At 42.4% G+C, this 17280-nt stretch overlaps 2 protein-coding genes across 4 annotated transcripts in view; one reads left to right on the forward strand and one right to left on the reverse strand.

The window, feature by feature from the left end:
- Nucleotides 1–4075, reverse strand: part of akt1 (v-akt murine thymoma viral oncogene homolog 1) — a 29483-nt gene extending 25408 nt beyond the window's left edge. Inside the window, exon 1 of one of the 3 annotated variants that reach the window (XM_063908825.1) lies at nt 3890–4075. The gene's annotated coding sequence lies outside the window, so the exon portion shown is untranslated. Of the gene's footprint in view, nt 1–1917; nt 1935–3832 lie in introns of those variants that run through there. The other 2 variants (XM_063908826.1, XM_063908827.1) reach the window with 2 other exon arrangements.
- A 5271-nt stretch (nt 4076–9346) lies between these two features.
- zbtb42 (zinc finger and BTB domain containing 42) lies at nt 9347–16267 on the forward strand. Its single transcript, XM_063909402.1, has 2 exons — nt 9347–9499; nt 10692–16267. Exon 2 carries the CDS (start codon nt 10716–10718, stop codon nt 12306–12308), a length of 1593 nt encoding a protein of 530 aa, XP_063765472.1. The 5' UTR covers nt 9347–9499; nt 10692–10715; the 3' UTR covers nt 12309–16267.
- The last annotated feature ends 1013 nt before the right edge of the window (nt 16268–17280 follow it).

Consider the following 17280-nt stretch of genomic DNA (forward strand, 5'->3'; position numbering starts at 1 on the left):
AAAGTAATCAACGACAGTTAATACGTATTAAAAACAAATACATTTAGTGTGGGAAGAAATGCTTTCACATCTCATTACTTTGGTTTGTGTGTGGGATTATCCAACCGGATACGTTTGTTTAAAACACAACACACTTGAAATTCAAATTTCATATCAAATGCTGAAGAATGTGATGCAAAACATGTAATATGATCCGAAACTCCACCAGAGCTTCCCATTTCATTTTCAAATGAGATGGGTTTTTTTACTGTAAGATGACCTCAAACTTTTTTTCACACCTTTTTTGTTAAGTCAACACAGACTAACCACACCTCAGACTAAAATATTCAGTGGCTATTGAATCAAGAAAATAGATTTGTTGTGAGATTAAGATTCACTGAATCTATGATTGTTCCGTTTTATTGCACCTGATCGTAGTTGAAGCTGTACAGAAATGTAAATAAGTCCTGATAGGATAAACTGCCAGGCTGATGTTTACAGCGCGGGCCCCTACTCACACATTTAACAGAGCTAAGAAGAAAATGCTGTCACCTTTACAGAGTGAAATGTGTGAAAGGGGCCTCAGAAAGATGTACGAGTAAAGTGCAGCCTAAAAACTGAAAATAGCTGAAAGATCTAGCCACAACAATAATCTAACCATGTATGATAGAGGACAGGATAAAACTACACTGACAGATAAAGCAGCTGAATTCCACCACTGACTTATCGGTTATTCATAAACAGCACATACTGAAAAACCTGCAGGCTATCATAACCAAAACACTTGACCTTTTGATTCATTCAGTACTTTTTATTATTATATAAAGACAGCTTTGAACATGGGGAAGAAGCCAAAGAATGATCAATTGCCATGCTTGTTCACACAAATGTCACATACTGCACCAGGCAATCTCTGACCATCAACTGAAATCAATTTGCTGCTGCTGCTCCGTCAGTAACACCATCAAAAGAGAGCTCTGTTTGAGTGGCCTCATCCAGCTCACTAGTGGGGGCATCAACAGGAAGTGGATGTGACTATTGACAGAGTACGAGTCATATCAGTAGAGCCCCAGGCTCCAACAAATCTGTCAGTGAATGTGCGATCAACACGCCTTTTACTGCCATTCTGCTCGCCGCCATCAATGAGCACAAGTGAGTTTGTGGAAGCACAGTTTATTTTTGCTCAGTGTTTTTGTTTATTGCAGTTGGGGTTTGGGTGCTTGTGTCACACAGTGGATGCTGGGAGGATCTTGGAGAGAACTTTGAAAAAGCACAGTGAGTGCTATTCAAACGAGGGATCACACAAACCGTTGGATCTCTCCGGCATCTTAGTGTGTACTCTGTGACACAGGCACGCACACATTATATACACACTGGGATACATCACACAAACAAACTTGAACGCACACACCGCAGCCAAAAAAGCAACACATGCACAAGACGGGCTCTGGAGCCACAACAGAGTGCTGCTGTTTTAATGGGAGCGACCTGTTGCTACTGCGGCCTGTGTGGAAAAGCTGGGCTGCTGCCAGCGCTGCAGCCAGCAGCCACTGAATGAACCCAGTACCCTGACAGCGGGTCACATGGTCCTCAGGCCTCTGGGCCACCGCCTGCCTGCCTGCCTACACTGCTGTCAGTGCAGCTTTCAATCATTCATCTTTCTGGCTCTGGCACCAGGGGCCATCCCATTCAATGCAAATCAGTCTCCTGCTGCAGAGATGCCACACACTGAGCCTGTCACCGAGCCACAGAGGACAGTCCCATGTGTTTACGGCAGGAAGCAGAAAATCAGGCCGACATAACAACACAACTTCCTTCGCAGATCGATAGATACAAGTCTTGTTTTGCTCCATATTCTGCTGCCGCACAGGTATACAAGAGGCTGATTGACGTTTACAAAGATACAACATTGAAACAACGAAATGAGAATATGCTCACCTGCTGCTGGAAACCGAACCTAAAGCTACACTTGGCTTGTGTTCGATGACACAATAGGACCGGTACTACTGTGAACTACTACACAGTACACAGTTCCTCTATCAAGTTCCCTTAAAACACATCACTGGTGATAAGAATATTATGGGTAGGAGTAGCTGACTGCCAAACCACAGCTACTGTAAACTTGAAAGCCGAACAGACCCACGGTTTTAATCCTGTGATGACGTGAGCAGGAACCCCCTTACAAATCATGCTGAAATTAATTCTTCTTTGTGCTGTTCAGACAAGCTTTGAAATAACTGAATGATGGATCACAAAGCTAGATTTAATCAAATATATACCAAGCGTAACATACTCTGAATAACACTCAGGATAAGTCCAGGTGTCTCTGGTTTGTTTCAAATCAAATCCCCCGGTTATTAATGCGAGTATTTATTCTTAACAAGATGAATAAAGCTAAAAGTATGATAGGCTGCAGTGTTCTCCGTTTGACAGAGTACCATCATGTGATGCTGATGGTGGGCTACCATCTTTAGAAGCATGTCTTTCTCAGTGACACTACATCTGAACTCCTGTGGTAAAGGCAGGGGGACGGGCACAATAAGTTTGCCTGTGTACAGGGGCAACTTTTCAAACAACATTCTTCAGATTCTGCATGCAACTGGTGGCACATTTGCGTCAACAGGGCTGTGAGGGGATTGGGTGGGAGGTGACTGGTATTTTCTAAATAGAACAGGGAGAGCCAAGGAGTCACTGGCTGCATCATTACGCCAGCCTGTTGCGTCTTCACTGGTCACATGCAAAGTCCCCCTGCGTACTCACACTGGACAGACGTAGTCTCATGACTGGTTAAAAACATTTTGACACCGAGGCGTTTCGGGTACAACATGCCCCGGGACAATGTTCTGTTTCAAGACTATACATGTATGAGTACCCTCTGGGAGCCAAACACACAGTAAGATCAGGGAAGGAAGTTCAAGGTTCAAGTTAGACGTTAAAGTTGTACATCTTGCATGCCACCTTAACTTCTGATACTCAGATGAAACCCTTTTCATTATAACTCCAATAACATCAGTAGGCTTTACACATACATACATTTGAAAAAAAATCCAGTTCAAAATGATTTAGTAAAGAAATGCATTACTCATCAATGTAGGTGGGATGAACACAGTGACAACAGTAAACCCTATCACCAGAACAGCTACCCACATGCAGTTAGCAATTGTACTGATTACAAGGGAGGGAAGTAGGAATACACCTCTATTATACCTTTACTTTATGACTTCCCTGCTGTGAAAACTGTGGAACTAAAAAGGTCCTTGGGCCCCATTTTGAGAACCACTACAAGGTGGCATCTAGTCACAACAAAGATGTACAACTTTGTATCACTGAACGTGAATGCAACAATGTTACAACAGAAACAGCAACAAGCTAGCAAAGCTAACGACGAACTGGAATTACTGCCTGGCCATAAATTCCCCTCTCAAACAAGTAAACAAACGCGGTGGTAGTTCATAACAATGAATGAGCAGCTCTCTTGTTGAGCTCATTTGTTTTCATTTGCCTCCTGGGCCATAAAGAACAAGCGAAAACAACTTTCTAGCAGAGGTGAAGCGTTTAAAGTAACATGACTGCAGATATTTTGGCCTGAGGGCTGTGTCTCAAAAGTGGTCATTGTCAAAAAATGAATGGTTAACTGCACATAGACTCGCGGTTGTTTGTAGAAAAATAACAACGCATTATTTACTACAGGACGTGTACAAACCCATGACTTTACAGCTACATAACTTGTACGGCGAAGTCAGGAAAGTACCTTAATTTCAGGTTTGCATTTAGCGATAGAAAGGATATGGGGCCTAGCAGGGCAGCTTGGGTGAGAATAACCGCATCCCATGTAAGTACAATGGGGACCTACCCTGTCTAGCTGTCGACCTCTTGTAGTTAACCATGCGAAGGAAACGCGGACATTTACCTGGACAGGAATTCAACAATGTGTCCGTCTCATTATAGTGAGCTGTTTCGGCGGTGTATTAAGTTGATAAGTCCTTCAACAATCTGGACAAAAGTGCTCTCATTTACTCCGTTTCTTTGCCTTTCTTCCACTACACCTCCCAAACGCGCTGTCTGCAATGCCTCTGTGGCAGCCCGTCTCCCGGGTCCTAGAGCCGATCGCTTTATGAGTCCCACTCACAGGAGGAGTGGTGGGCTGTCAGCCGTCCCATTGAAAAAACCCTGCAGTGTTTCTGTAGGGGGCTTATTGGGGGCTGCATGGCCCTGCTGAACTCTGCATTGTGTTATCTGGGCCGGTGGTTTCCAAAATAGGGTCCGGGGATCTGCAGAAGCCCCTGGTAATGTTTCCAGAGGACCCTCAGTACAATGAGGGATGTCTGTTTTTACTTCCTGAAACCTTATCCATGAGATAATGAACAAGATGGATCGTTTATGTAAATGAATTTGTTTACAAAAAGAAAAAGATTGTTTAAATTAATTCAATCTGATTACTTCCTTAAAATAATTTAAGTATATTTTCAATTGAGAAACTCATCAATTTCCCAAGGCCCAAGATGGCATAGGCTTCTATATTATAGCTACATTACATACAACCCTTCAAACATAGAGGACAAACTGAATGAAAAGACATGAAATAAATGTTGGCTTGAGGCTGAATACAGTTGTTCAATACCCCTCACTGTTATATTTGAGTTGTTTTAGTGTTGTCCAAGTTATTTAATCATGCAAAATGTAATTCAATCATAAAGTTGCAATGTAAAAATATTCCAAGCAGCTGTCAAAAACATGCACCAATTAAGTAAATTACTTTTTATTCAAACTTACAAACATGAAACAGTGTGAGGAAATGCAGAAAGATAAAACACATGTATATCAGCAAATGAGAATGTACGCTATAGGCTAAAATAGGTTTCTTCTAAACTTGGAATGGCCAGGAGCGAAAGGTTTTTGTCCTTCAGTTCGGAAGCACTCACGCTGCTGTTCCCCCAGGACCTGACTTTAATGCTTAAAAGCATTTCAGACATTGTAGCCCTGTAAACTTTGAGAAACTAACAGGTGTCCATTGTGAACAGTCTAGTCATGGCTGTGATGCTTCAGTGCTTCTGTTACTTCTTGCACTCTAGCTGCAGGCTACTACTGGTTGTTGATTTTTGGAGACACCTGATTGGATACAGTTACAGTAGTTCCTCTAAGAAATACATTCTTTCACTGAGTTGCTGTCAGGAGGAAAGGGCCTTGACATTTCAACGAAAAGGCACAAAAGCCATGAAGTAAAGTTCAGATCAAACAGAACCTTTAGTTCTCTTACTCTGTGACGAGGGCAAATCCTACTGATTGCACAACCATTATTTCCTATTTGGAGCCTCAGCACATCCCTTGTATCCTGGTTGAGATGTGAATACATTTTTATATAACGCTTTATATAGACTCCTAGGGTGGATGGAGTAAATGATGACACTACGGTGAGCTTGGTAGCAAGGCGAAAATAAATTGACACTGTTTTGTCAAAGCATTTTTCCAGGGTCATTAATAAATACTCTCGAGGTTAATATATAAAAAGGGCACAAGTTGCGTCAACAGGAAATTCAGCAACATAAAGTTACACAACATCAGGAAAGAAAAGAAAGAATGATGAAACTGCTGAAGGAAAAAGCAAAAGCATGAAGATTAATTTGTGAGTTTATATCAAGAGTACAATTATTTTTATATCACATTATTATTTATAAACACTTGTCTCAACACACAAAAAAAACTGCCTGTCGAAGAGGCAGAAGTTAAACCAGTTTGCAACAGGTACAGACATGTTAAGTCAGTCAGACTCAAAAGAAGTCAGGGATCCTCTGTAACAAATGAAGAGCCCGTTTGACTTCATACATTTTTAATTCTGTTAAATGTTTTAAAAACCCATCTCCATATCATTTCCATAATGTTCATATAACCTCGCTGAATAAGCAGTTATATTTGTGATCTTTTGACACTTCGTTTTCTTTGAAGAAGACCACAATATCTTCTTTATCAACTCATTTTATCTGTGTGTGATATAAAAACGCAGGACAATGGTTTTTAAAGGTTGCGTAATAACTAATGAACATACAGTCACAAGAATAGGAAAGCTGCCAATGTTCCCTCTGTGATGAAAAACTTAGTGGCCTCTGCCCTCTGTCTCTCAGCCTCCTCTGTTTTCATTTCCCCTCTTTGTCACTTACACTGTAATGTGTTTCTCACTGCTACTATGTGTCAGCCATGCCAAGCTGTTCCTGTCATAAGAACGGAGCTGAGTGAGGGTATCCCATATTTCCGCAGTGACTCCTCTCTTCCTCCTCCTCCTCCTGCTCCTCCTCCTCCTCCTCCTCCTCCTCTGGTCCAGTGATGGGGATGCCGACTCTGTTGTTTTGCAGGATCAAAGAGTCAAAGGGAGTTAATAATGTCTTTCCTGTCAAAGACTCATCTGATCTCCTCTTTTGTCTGCTTGCAGTATCTGTTCAGAGAATAACAAACAGGACAGAACAGAACTTAATGGGCTGTTGAAGGAGAATAGATAACATGCAGCAGCAACAATAACACACAGAAGGGCAGAAGGGCCATAATAGGGAGGAAATGGTGGGGGGTCCGACCAATATGGCATCTCCAAGCAACTGCAGTGCTATGTTGCTTCAACTGTCACATTATTTTCCAGGATGTATTATCCACCTGTTGTGCAGCTTTGCCTACATTCACTACATGATTCCAAGCTTTAATGGGTAGGCAGTTTGTTGCATTGTATAAGAAATCACACAGCTTGCTGTTCTTTATGTTTCTAAAAACAAGACCATAAACTCATCTCAATATATCAGAATCGGAGGTACTTTATTTATCCCAAGATGGGAAATGTTTGCGTTGCAGCAGCGAAATACAAAGTGAAGCAAAACAAATACAAATAATTAGAACTAAAAAATAAAGTAAAAATAAAAATGAATGAAATGAAACATACAAATGTACAATAAGGCATTAATAATATAGTGTAAAAATAAGCTGGTTTTACTTTACAAATTCTTTACAAATCTTGAATCCTTTTAATTCTGAACAAAGATCTGTATATATTTTTAAATACTAAAATAAAAAAAGAACTTTCTCTTTAATGTTCAAAGTGTTTTATTTGAATTCTAACCTATAGTTAAACGTTAAAGGATGAATGGAGTGAGCAATAGTAGTTCAGAAAAGTACAATTAAGTGTATCTGTAAAAAATACTTTAAAATACAAAACGTATCACACAACTAACAACTCATATACATGGATACTACTTTTATGTAACTGAATATGTCACTGTAATCTGTCACTGATTACAACCTCATGCAGTGTGCCAAACATTGTTCCAAACTCACAACATTTTATTTTAAATTATTTTCAAGACCATAAGCTATTTACAGATACCTGAAATGTTAGGCTGAATTTTGTGTAAATAAAAAAAAAACATACTTTTTTTTCACAATTTGAGAAAGCCAGACAGTGTGTAAAATGTTGATTAAATGCTAAATTGCAATGGGAAAGCTTTATGTTGTGGGGTTTAAAAGTGATTTTCAACGTATAACAAGGCATTAGAAGCATCCTCCACTCATGCACCCCTATGGTGAGACTTTGGTCCAGTGGGGAGAGGGATGTGGTGCGACTGTGGCTGGATGGCTGGCTGGTTGGCCGTTCAGGCTTCACTGGAATGCGGGGTCTTTTGTTTGCCTGAGAGAGGAGTGGGTCAGGGGGAGAATGCCATTGATGATTGCAGAGAGGAAGAATGAACCTCCAGGAAGTGTTCTCTCTCTCTCCCCGCTCCCCCACTCTCCCACTCTCCCACTCTCATTCTCTTTCCCTCTCTGCCTCTCTTTCTCTATCGTTTTTTTTTTTTTCTGTGTGTGAGAACCTTCACCGTGCTGAGCCTCTCTCTCTGAGGCCACGGTCCCCAGGCACAACCACTGCTTTGTCTTGCCTTGTGAACACACACCCCTCCTCTACTGGGCGCCTACGTTTGCCAGGGAAACACAGGGCCACTGCTCCTATTCTTATCCACATCGCTGCTCCTGCATTGATGGTGTGTGTGTGTGTGTGTGTGTGTGTGTGTGTGTGTGTGTGTGTGTGTGTGTGTGTGTGTGTGTGTGTGTGTGTGTGTGTGTGTGTGTGTGTGTGTGTGTGAATGCTGAATGGTAAATTGGCGTACTGATGCTTCAGTATAACTATTTATTTTGCCGGTGAATTGTCAAAAATGTAAAGTTATTCATCATGTGTGTTTCCTTTGCAAGCCTAATTAAGTTTTCAGACTAAAATAAAGAGAGTTTTTATTTAGAGACATGACCAGAGTGCAAGATATCTACCCTCTGTAACAGCCAGACTAAAAATGGAATAAAGCAGTAAGTGGATAAGAATCTAGCCGGTGGCCCCTTCCGACCAGTGGCTGCCGCCTCCCATCACATTGCTCATTCCCCTCTGTGTCAGAAGGCTGTGAGGAGCTGCAAATGGCCCTTTCAAAACACACGGCAGCTGGAACACAGGGCAAAGGTGACTGAAGCAGTTGGGGGAGCACAGGGAGGGACAGGAGGGGGGGCACGAGATGAGCAGCTGCAACCTCAAGCCCCTGTTTCTGCACTGTGCCACCATCTCTAGCTTTAACAATTACAGACCCCAGAGACTGATGTTTGTTTTTGGTAGCGCCTGATAGTCCAAACGACTTTGTTCTAAGTTATTCCATACAAATCAGCATCATTCCTGTCTCAAGAAAATTTAGGCCAAACAAGTCACAGCCATGGACATGGTATGGTCTAAAGAAACAAAGACGCTGGGTGGTGCGGTGCCAGGGAATTCCACATCCCAAAGCAGGATTAGGGAGAACAGACCTTAAAAAGTCCACTGGCCCTCCAAATGATCAAAGCATGATTTTATAATTCTTTGTATCAGTTTGGATATTTTCAAAGTACTAATTATTTTTTGATGAAAAAGTGTTTCTTTCATCAACTGCAGACTCAAAACTACATGCCAACGTTTCTGGGAAGCTTGCAAATTAAATGTACATTCTGGATTTAAACTATTTATATCCTATTATCTTCAAACAGATCTGGATAGAACAGGAAGCATGACACGTTTCAAACATCTAATACATTTCAACATCCAGCTGTAGTGATAAGATTGTCTAATAAAAAACAATATTTGTTTCAATGTCTAGACTCTAAGTATTGTCATCAATTGCTCTATTTGTTCTTTTCTCAACTTTGCCATACTTCTGGATTTATCCCACTTAAAGCTCCCCTCCCCCGTCCATGGGGCAGGTGTTTTAATAAGACAGCCAATTGATGTTCCCAGTGTACTCTGCTACTTGCTGCCGCTGTGTGAATTCTCGGAGTAGTACAGAAGTTATTGTGGACGCGCGATATCGCGAGACTTGTGCCATTATCAACCTGCTTGACACACAGCAGCGCTGAGTGCAGCCTGCCTTGCCGGGGTCGGACTGAAGCTCAAGAAACGACAAGGAGAAGCGAACATCTGGCCGCTCATCATGAAAGGACGTCCGGGCTTCTAGGAAAGAACACGACGAACCGGGTGGAAATAAATGTAAGTGTAGTGTTTTTGTGCTTTGAAACGAAGGAACCGAAAGTTAAAAGAGTGTCCCCTCGCCGCTTCGTTCAGCGCAGTTGCTGCGAGTTCCTGTGCTGTTTAAAAGGCTCCTAGCAATGCGTTTCCCAACACGGACATAGAGCTCGGTTTACTGCGCCCTTGGCTCTCCTGTATCTTACGCTCGTATTTCTGTCATTAAAATGTTAATACCGGGCGCAAAATCACACTTGTGCATATTATTTTAAGGCGAATCAAACTTTAATATCGAATTCACTTAAGTTTGTTTCTTTATTTGCCTGTTTAGTGTTTTGAATTGACCCTTTTAAACAAATATTTCACAGTTGTGCGCGTGTCTGATAAGTGCTCAAAGCGTTTTTATTCCCCTCCGCGGTTATCGGCTGCAGATTTCTTTGATGATAAATTACACGATAAAAAAAAAAAGTTAGAAATTCCGAGCAATCTTGTGATACTTATGAATCCACTCTTTTTCTTTTTAAACAAGTTGAGTGTGTGTAGTTTGGACTGCGTATAGCCCAGAGTTAACATATGGCATAAAGGGGAGCACAGCTGGAGGTAGCGTTTCCATTGCAGTGATGTCAGAGCAGCTGACTCCACAGCTTGCAGTGTAATTAGCAAACAGAGCACCAGTTTACTCACTCTGCACTGCTCTTATTTTTCACGTTTGTCTCCTTGCCCCCGATGGACGACTGCTATCATTCCCACTCCCGGGAGTTTATTCCGTAAACCTCCGCTATTTCGTGTGCGATCGCCGGTGCACCACTTTTAGCCAATTTTGGAAGCTCAAGAAGTAGGCTGACTACCAGAAACCGGCATACTTGGGATAATTTGGAAAGAGGATCCCTTTACACCGTGATACATGGGTGGGTGAGCGCAGCGTAGCGTGTCCTGCACCACTGGAAAGAATGTAGGATTTATGGTCTCAAGTTGGATAAAGTTGTTGCTGATGAATTTAATCTATCTGAATAAAGCTTAGTAATTGGGAATGATTTTAAGAATGTATGTGATTAAAACACGGGCATGCTTGTGCATTGTTTGTTTGCTCATACTTTTAGATAATTTGCGTTAACTTATCCTCACATTTGCTCTCCGTGGTGTCTGCTTCTGCCGGCTGCACCGCTCTGCCCTCTAAATGGCTTCTTTTCGTTTATCCAGTATCCTGTTTTTCCAGTTTTTCTCAGGTTATGAAGGAAGAATGGAGTTCCCAGACCATAGCCGCCAGTTGCTGCAGTGTCTGAGTCAGCAGCGTCACCAAGGTTTCCTCTGTGACTGCACTGTTCTTGTCGGGGAGGCTCGATTCAAAGCGCACAGAGCCGTGCTGGCCTCCTGCAGCATGTACTTCCATCTTTTCTACAGGGACCAGCTGGACAAAAGGGACGTTGTGCATCTCAACAGTGACATTGTGACAGCCCCGGCTTTCAGTCTGCTCCTTGAATTTATGTATGAGGGGAAGTTGGATTTCAGCTCTCTCCCGGTGGAGGATGTCCTGGCAGCAGCCAGTTACCTCCACATGTATGATATAGTGAAAGTGTGTAAAGGCAAGCTTAAATATAAGGACTGTGCTCTGGATGAAAAGATGACTGAGGGCTTGGGACTTGGCTGCCTGGACAGAGAAAATTCTTTGGAAAGCGAGCTGCACAGTAAGCAGCTCATCCGGCGACTGCCCCAGACACAGTCTCAGGGGCTCCTCATGGCCCCCCTGAAACAAGAGTTTGACATGGACAACAGCGAAGTCAGGCTGGCTGTCACAGATTGTGATAGGTCTGTGTGGAGCAGGCAGAAGGCGAACGGTCACTCTGGCAGGTCCCCGGACCTTGTAGGTGTCAATTATTTGTCAGCAGAGGCCGAGCCCTGCGTCCAAACAGCTGGAAAAACAAAAGCTGATGTCAGTAGTTCCACCGTATCGCTGTCCCAGAGGTCCCGGGCTTCAGATGACATGGACTGTGCGCTGGATTTGTCTTTCAAGCCTCTGTCTAGCAGAGATCCCTTACACCCCTCCTACGTCTCGGGACAGCTGGCCCTCGACAGCCAGCAGCAGGGCACTGAGCCACTTGTTAAAGACGAACACGACTTGCTGTCAGAGCAGGAGGACAGTGAGCCGATGAGCCCTGAGAGCCAGCGCTTTGGGAATAGTGCCAGGAGCTCAGTGGTGACAGGGTTCGCTGCCCTCTTCCCAGGCAACAACGGATCCACAGCCGCCCTGCTCTCCCAGGAGGAGGACCTGATGGACGAGGAGGGGGAGGCCTGCAGGGGGAGGGAGGGCGCCCCGGGCCGGGAGGTAGAGGAGAGGAGGGGGAGGCTGCTGGGGGACAGCGAGGAGGAGGAGGAGGATGACCTGGCCTCTTCAGACATCTCCACCTCCAGCGGGGTGCTCCTGCCCCCGGGGCAACAGGTGTGTGTGTGCCCCCTCTGCAGCAAAGTCTTCCCCAGCCCCCATGTGCTGCAGCTGCACCTCAGCTCACACTTCCGTGAGAAAGATGGTGCTCGCTCCAAGCTGTCCCCTGATGGCTCGGTCCCCACCTGCATGCAGTGCAACAAGACCTTCTCCTGTATGTACACCCTGAAGCGCCACGAGCGCACACACTCTGGCGAGAAGCCATACACCTGTGGCCAGTGTGGCAAGAGCTTCCAGTACTCCCATAACTTGAGTCGGCACGCTGTGGTTCACACACGGGAGAAGCCTCATGCCTGTAAGTGGTGCGAGCGACGCTTCACCCAGTCTGGGGACCTCTACCGCCACATCAGGAAGTTTCACTGTGGCCTTGTCAAGACTCTCGCCATTGGATAAAACCCCTCTCACCAGTGCCATGACACGAGACAGAATGTCTTTTCATACACTGAATAATACTACTGAACACTTTCCCCATCAGTACACAGACATGTTGGCAGTTTATTTTGGAGACTTTTCTTTTTGGATTCTACCCCATGTGGCATTTCTCAAGTTAAAGATGTAGCAAACTGGAGCTGCTTCCTGTGCTGGACCGTGACACAGGCCTACATGATGGTCAGAGGCAGGCTGTTAGGATACACATGGGTGCTGTGAAACCCAAGCTGGATCTGTGTTGATGAAGGTGAACAAATTTAGATGATGCACTTGTTTGTTTCTGTCTTGTTTCTGTCTATCTTTTGACTTTATTTTGAGAAGTATATTTGCTGAGAGTACACCCCATGTTCGAGCCTATGGGCAAATGGGTGATAGGTAACGCTAACATATGTTAATACAATCGTCAGAGTGAGTGAGACTTTTATTTGTGCACATGGGAGATCAGAACCGTCCGTAAGTAGCAATATATGATTTTTTCGAACTCCTACGTTATTAATATTATTATTATTATTATTATTATTATTATTATTTATTTTTGGGGATTTGTTTAGTCCTTAACAAGTATCATACGGCAGCAAAACTAATGAAGATTAACTACTGGAAGTATAACTATTTTTTTCATGAAAGTAGAATTATTATTTGATTTAAATGAACTTGGTGGCAGTTTTATGTTCTTTATAACAACAGGCAAGCAGACCATCATATCACCATATTTCTCCTTTTTTCTGCCTAGGGGTGAGACAGCACGTCTTGAGTTGCTAATGTGACTGAGCACATACAGTATCAATGGGATGGCCTTCTAATTTGCTATTTAAAAATAAGTTTTATAATCAGAGGAGGGAAGTTAAAAGCTAATGCGCATAACACTGGTGCCTAATACAATTCTCAACACTTCACCTGGTGTACTTACTTAAACAAGAATGAGCTGCATCACAACACCTTCTTGTCAAATTCAGTGAGTTTTAAGGCCTTTTGAAATAATCTGGATTACACTCCACATACCAGGTGGTAACAAAGATTATTGTCCAGTCTGGAATGCCTATTTATCCAAGAGCGTCCTTAACACAAATGCAATAAAAGAACTTAAAGCAAACTCAAATACATTTTTTATTGTTTGGGTTAAAGGCTACTTTCTTCCAGTGAATTACCTTGTTATTTCCTGGTATGACATAAAGGGCAAACCCTCAGCAGGCAGGAAGGGAGACAGGTGGATATTCAGTGCTTTGTTGTTCATCAAAGCTGTGCTCCAGGTGCCATTCAGCTCAATCTACTGACTTCTTTCTTTCTTTGAATTAACCTTTTGACAGTATCATATCTTTTTTCTGTATGTGTGTATGTGACTACTGATGAAGCTGGAGCCTTTAGTGATGCTGTCCTTTTAAAAAAAAAAAAGAATCTTTCAAGTCTGTTAACATAGATGCTATCTGGATTCTTAGGGAGACGGCGTAGCACTAAAAGTTCATGATATTTTGTCTAATCTGTCCTGAGAAGACTTGATCAGAATTTATTTATTAGTTTGACTTGGTTCAGGGTTTACTGTAGGTGTACTTCTTATTTTCTATAAGCTTGAAAAGACGCCGCGTCTTGCCTAGCGATCTTGGTACTCATTAACTGGTATTGGGGCTGTCTGTTATTTTGTTCTCTGAGCAAATCGAGTTACTGTAATTGTATTTTAATATACCGTGTAGAAAGCTCAAGATTTGTCACATGGAACATAGAGAAGCACTTGTTTTAAGCATGCATATAGTTTCAACACTATTGTCTAGGCTGCTATTTCTTACATATGTATATTTAATGTAAATATATATTCTATTTATCAAGCTGTTTTTGTTCTTTTCCGTGTTACAACACAGAGTCAGGTGTCTTATTAAGGCTGCAGTCTCTTAAGGGTCACGTCTTCCCAAGTTTGGTTCCTTTTCCATATTTAAGAACAGTTAATACTAATACTGCTGTTCTGCCACAGGAAACAGTTGTTCACAAGCACGGCCACACCGATACGGCATTAGTTACCTATAGAAACCAGACAATACAGGCATTGTCCCCCCCCACCCCCCACCACTACCACCAAATCCCAGGTAGTTCTCAAGGGATCATTGTGTATTTTTCCGCTGGCTGTGGGCAGAAAAGGCAAAGCAAGTCTCTCTTTGCACTTTTCTGTATTGAATGGAGCCATTGGAATTTGAGAAATGTATTTAGCAAAGGGAGACCAAGGACACTGTAAACAGGTGTATTGTTTGGAGGCATCAAAGAACAGCCCCCCCCACCCCAACCACCACCACCTTATCCCAGCATGCAGTAGATAAATGCTTCATTGTTCCTCCACATTGAGGAGATACCACGGTAATTTGATTGCACATCGATCCAGAGAATATCAGAATTATCTTAGTATTGTTTTCTAAGTGCTCGATTTAGAAAGATTGTGGGTACTGAAAATAATATGTCTGGCAATTGTGACGACACCGGTCAAACGTAGGCGCTGACGTCCTATCCATTTCAGCATAGCGCACTCTTAAGGTGTCTTTATGTTTTTATGTTAATCACCAAGACTTCTTTCAGGACACAGAAAAATGAATTCAAATGGTTTGTCAAGAGAGCCCAAGTCGAGGCAGAATATTTCATGCAGAATTACTGCAATCTGTTCTCATTCTACTACCTGACCTGGAGTCAGCATTGGAGGCTTGAATGAACACACAATGTGATTTGGCTCCCTGTTAACTTGCACAAACACTCCTGCCGTTCGCCTGCTCTGAGAGTTTAATCACTGAGAACAATGTGTTACAGATACATAGCTGTAGTAGTGTTAATGGTCAATCAGAACACAGGAATGTAGGTTTTGTCTTTTGTCTTTAAAGAAACATTTCTTATGTGGTGCACATTCATTTGCTTGATTCTCTGATGTACATGTGTACAAAGGTGGAAAAACTAACAATATGTGAAGATTTATTTTCTTTTTATTGTTTGCAGTCTTTATTTATACCTCCAGGATGATCACCACTTGTGCCTTGTAGACACACAAATAGGTGTTGCATCTGGAGAAGCCCTTTTTCAATATTGTACATCATTTGCCCTTCACTGCGGCATTCAAATCACAGCGACAGAAGCCCACTGAAGTGATTCACAACTGTTGTTCCTGTCTTTCTATCATGTCAAACATCAGAAAAACTAAAAGTTACAAGTCCAGTTATTTTTGCTGCTTTTGCAAGAGATTACATTTAACATTTATTTGATCGCTTTTGTTTATGTGAATAAATCTGTTTTGGACGTGTTAACTGAAAACAAGCATTTTTATTTTATTTGGCTTTTTAGAAGCCGATACTACTGGGAACTAACTGTCCGTTCCTTTAATTATTATCACTGTTGAATGTGAAACACTGAGATTCTGATTGTTGACTTTTATGGAAATTTGTTCGAGGGCTATGTTTGCCTAACTCATGCTGTATGATGTTTTAAGTCTAAAAAAATTACTTTACCAATACTGGAATTTTGTCCTCAGCAGGTTACAACTGTGAAATTGTGTATAATCATGAGAAATATTTATTGCTGCACTTGCTTCTTGTGCAACATTTGACTGTCTCAGTTTTAATTTGGTAAAAAAAAAAAAGCTTCTAAATATCGAACGGAAATCTTTTTAATAGAATTTGTAGTAAGTGCCATTAGAATTTAATATAATTTTTTAATAAGAAAGGTATATTTTATAGTAATCAATTGCTTCAGTGTTAGTGGTGTAGAGATTAGAGGACAATCTTTATGCAGAGTTGACATTGCTTAGATATTGAGGCAATTTACTTTTGATCTGTAACTGTATGTGCATTTTCTTTGTTTGCGCTTTTGGAGTGTGCTTGTGTGCGTGTGCTGTGGAAATGTGACAATCTTGATTTTAGGTCTTTCTTAAGATTATGCATAGAATTAAATGAACAACTTTCTCTCTTTGTGTGGAGTTTATTCATTTACTAATCTTCCTTTTTTTGTTTGCATTCAAACTAGTTTTAACACCAGCCACTGTACCAATTTCTGACAACGGTGTTTACCAGAAGATGAGCTTTAAAGACAAAGGAGAGTCTGATACACTATCAACATAAGAACATTGTTTAAGAGTGCTCGTCTGACATGGAGCAGCAACAATCAGCCAGAAAGTGTGTGTGTTAGTATGTGTGGGCCGCATTGCAATGTGTACAGAGTCAACAGAAAGTGATAATACTGCAGGCTGTAAACCATAAACTTAGCTCAAGGACGGAGCCATTTTCAAGATGGGTTCCCATTGTTCCTGACCTGTTGCCAATACTCTCCAAAAGAGATAAACCTTGGATAACAAAGCCAGTTGACATTGTTCTGTAATTATTACTAAAACTCAACTTGATTATATCTGCTTTGAAACACACACACACACACACACACACACACACACACACACACACACACACACACACACACACACACACACACACATCTATTTGTAAGTAAATTTGTGTCTCCTTGAGGAGCTTAATGCCAATTCACTGGACATTTTCAATGGCGAGTACTTTTAATTATTTCCCCGCTACACCATGAAAGAAATCCAGCTGCTCTGCGACGTGATCCCAATGGGGATGTGCTCGAGTTCCCACCACCCTCCCCCCAATCCCAGCGCACCCGTTCTGGGATCACCATATAGACAAGGGCCGCATCCAACTGCCCCTGCCCCCAATCTCTCCTACCTCCACCCCCACAGCCCCCAAAACCACGGCCCCCAAACCTCGGCCTCATCCCTCCACTCTATTGTGTGCGTGGGTAGTAGCTCAGCCAGGCTATTGTCTGGCTCGACTCCCCAGCACGTACTTTATGCACAAACAGACGACACAGCGGCGCTAGCCCAGGCAGCTCCTACATAAAGAAAACAATGTCCTCCCAAGATCATTCATAAACACCCTGAGCAGCCCCAGCCAGCTCCCAGTAAATA

This window comes from Eleginops maclovinus, chromosome 19 (genome assembly GCF_036324505.1).
Source record: "Eleginops maclovinus isolate JMC-PN-2008 ecotype Puerto Natales chromosome 19, JC_Emac_rtc_rv5, whole genome shotgun sequence".
NCBI lineage: Eukaryota > Metazoa > Chordata > Actinopteri > Perciformes > Eleginopidae > Eleginops > Eleginops maclovinus.

Excerpts from the sequence above, each read along its gene's own strand:
- zbtb42 (XM_063909402.1), top strand. The coding sequence starts at position 10,716 with ATGGAGTTCCCAGACCATAGCCGCCAGTTGCTGCAGTGTCTGAGTCAG.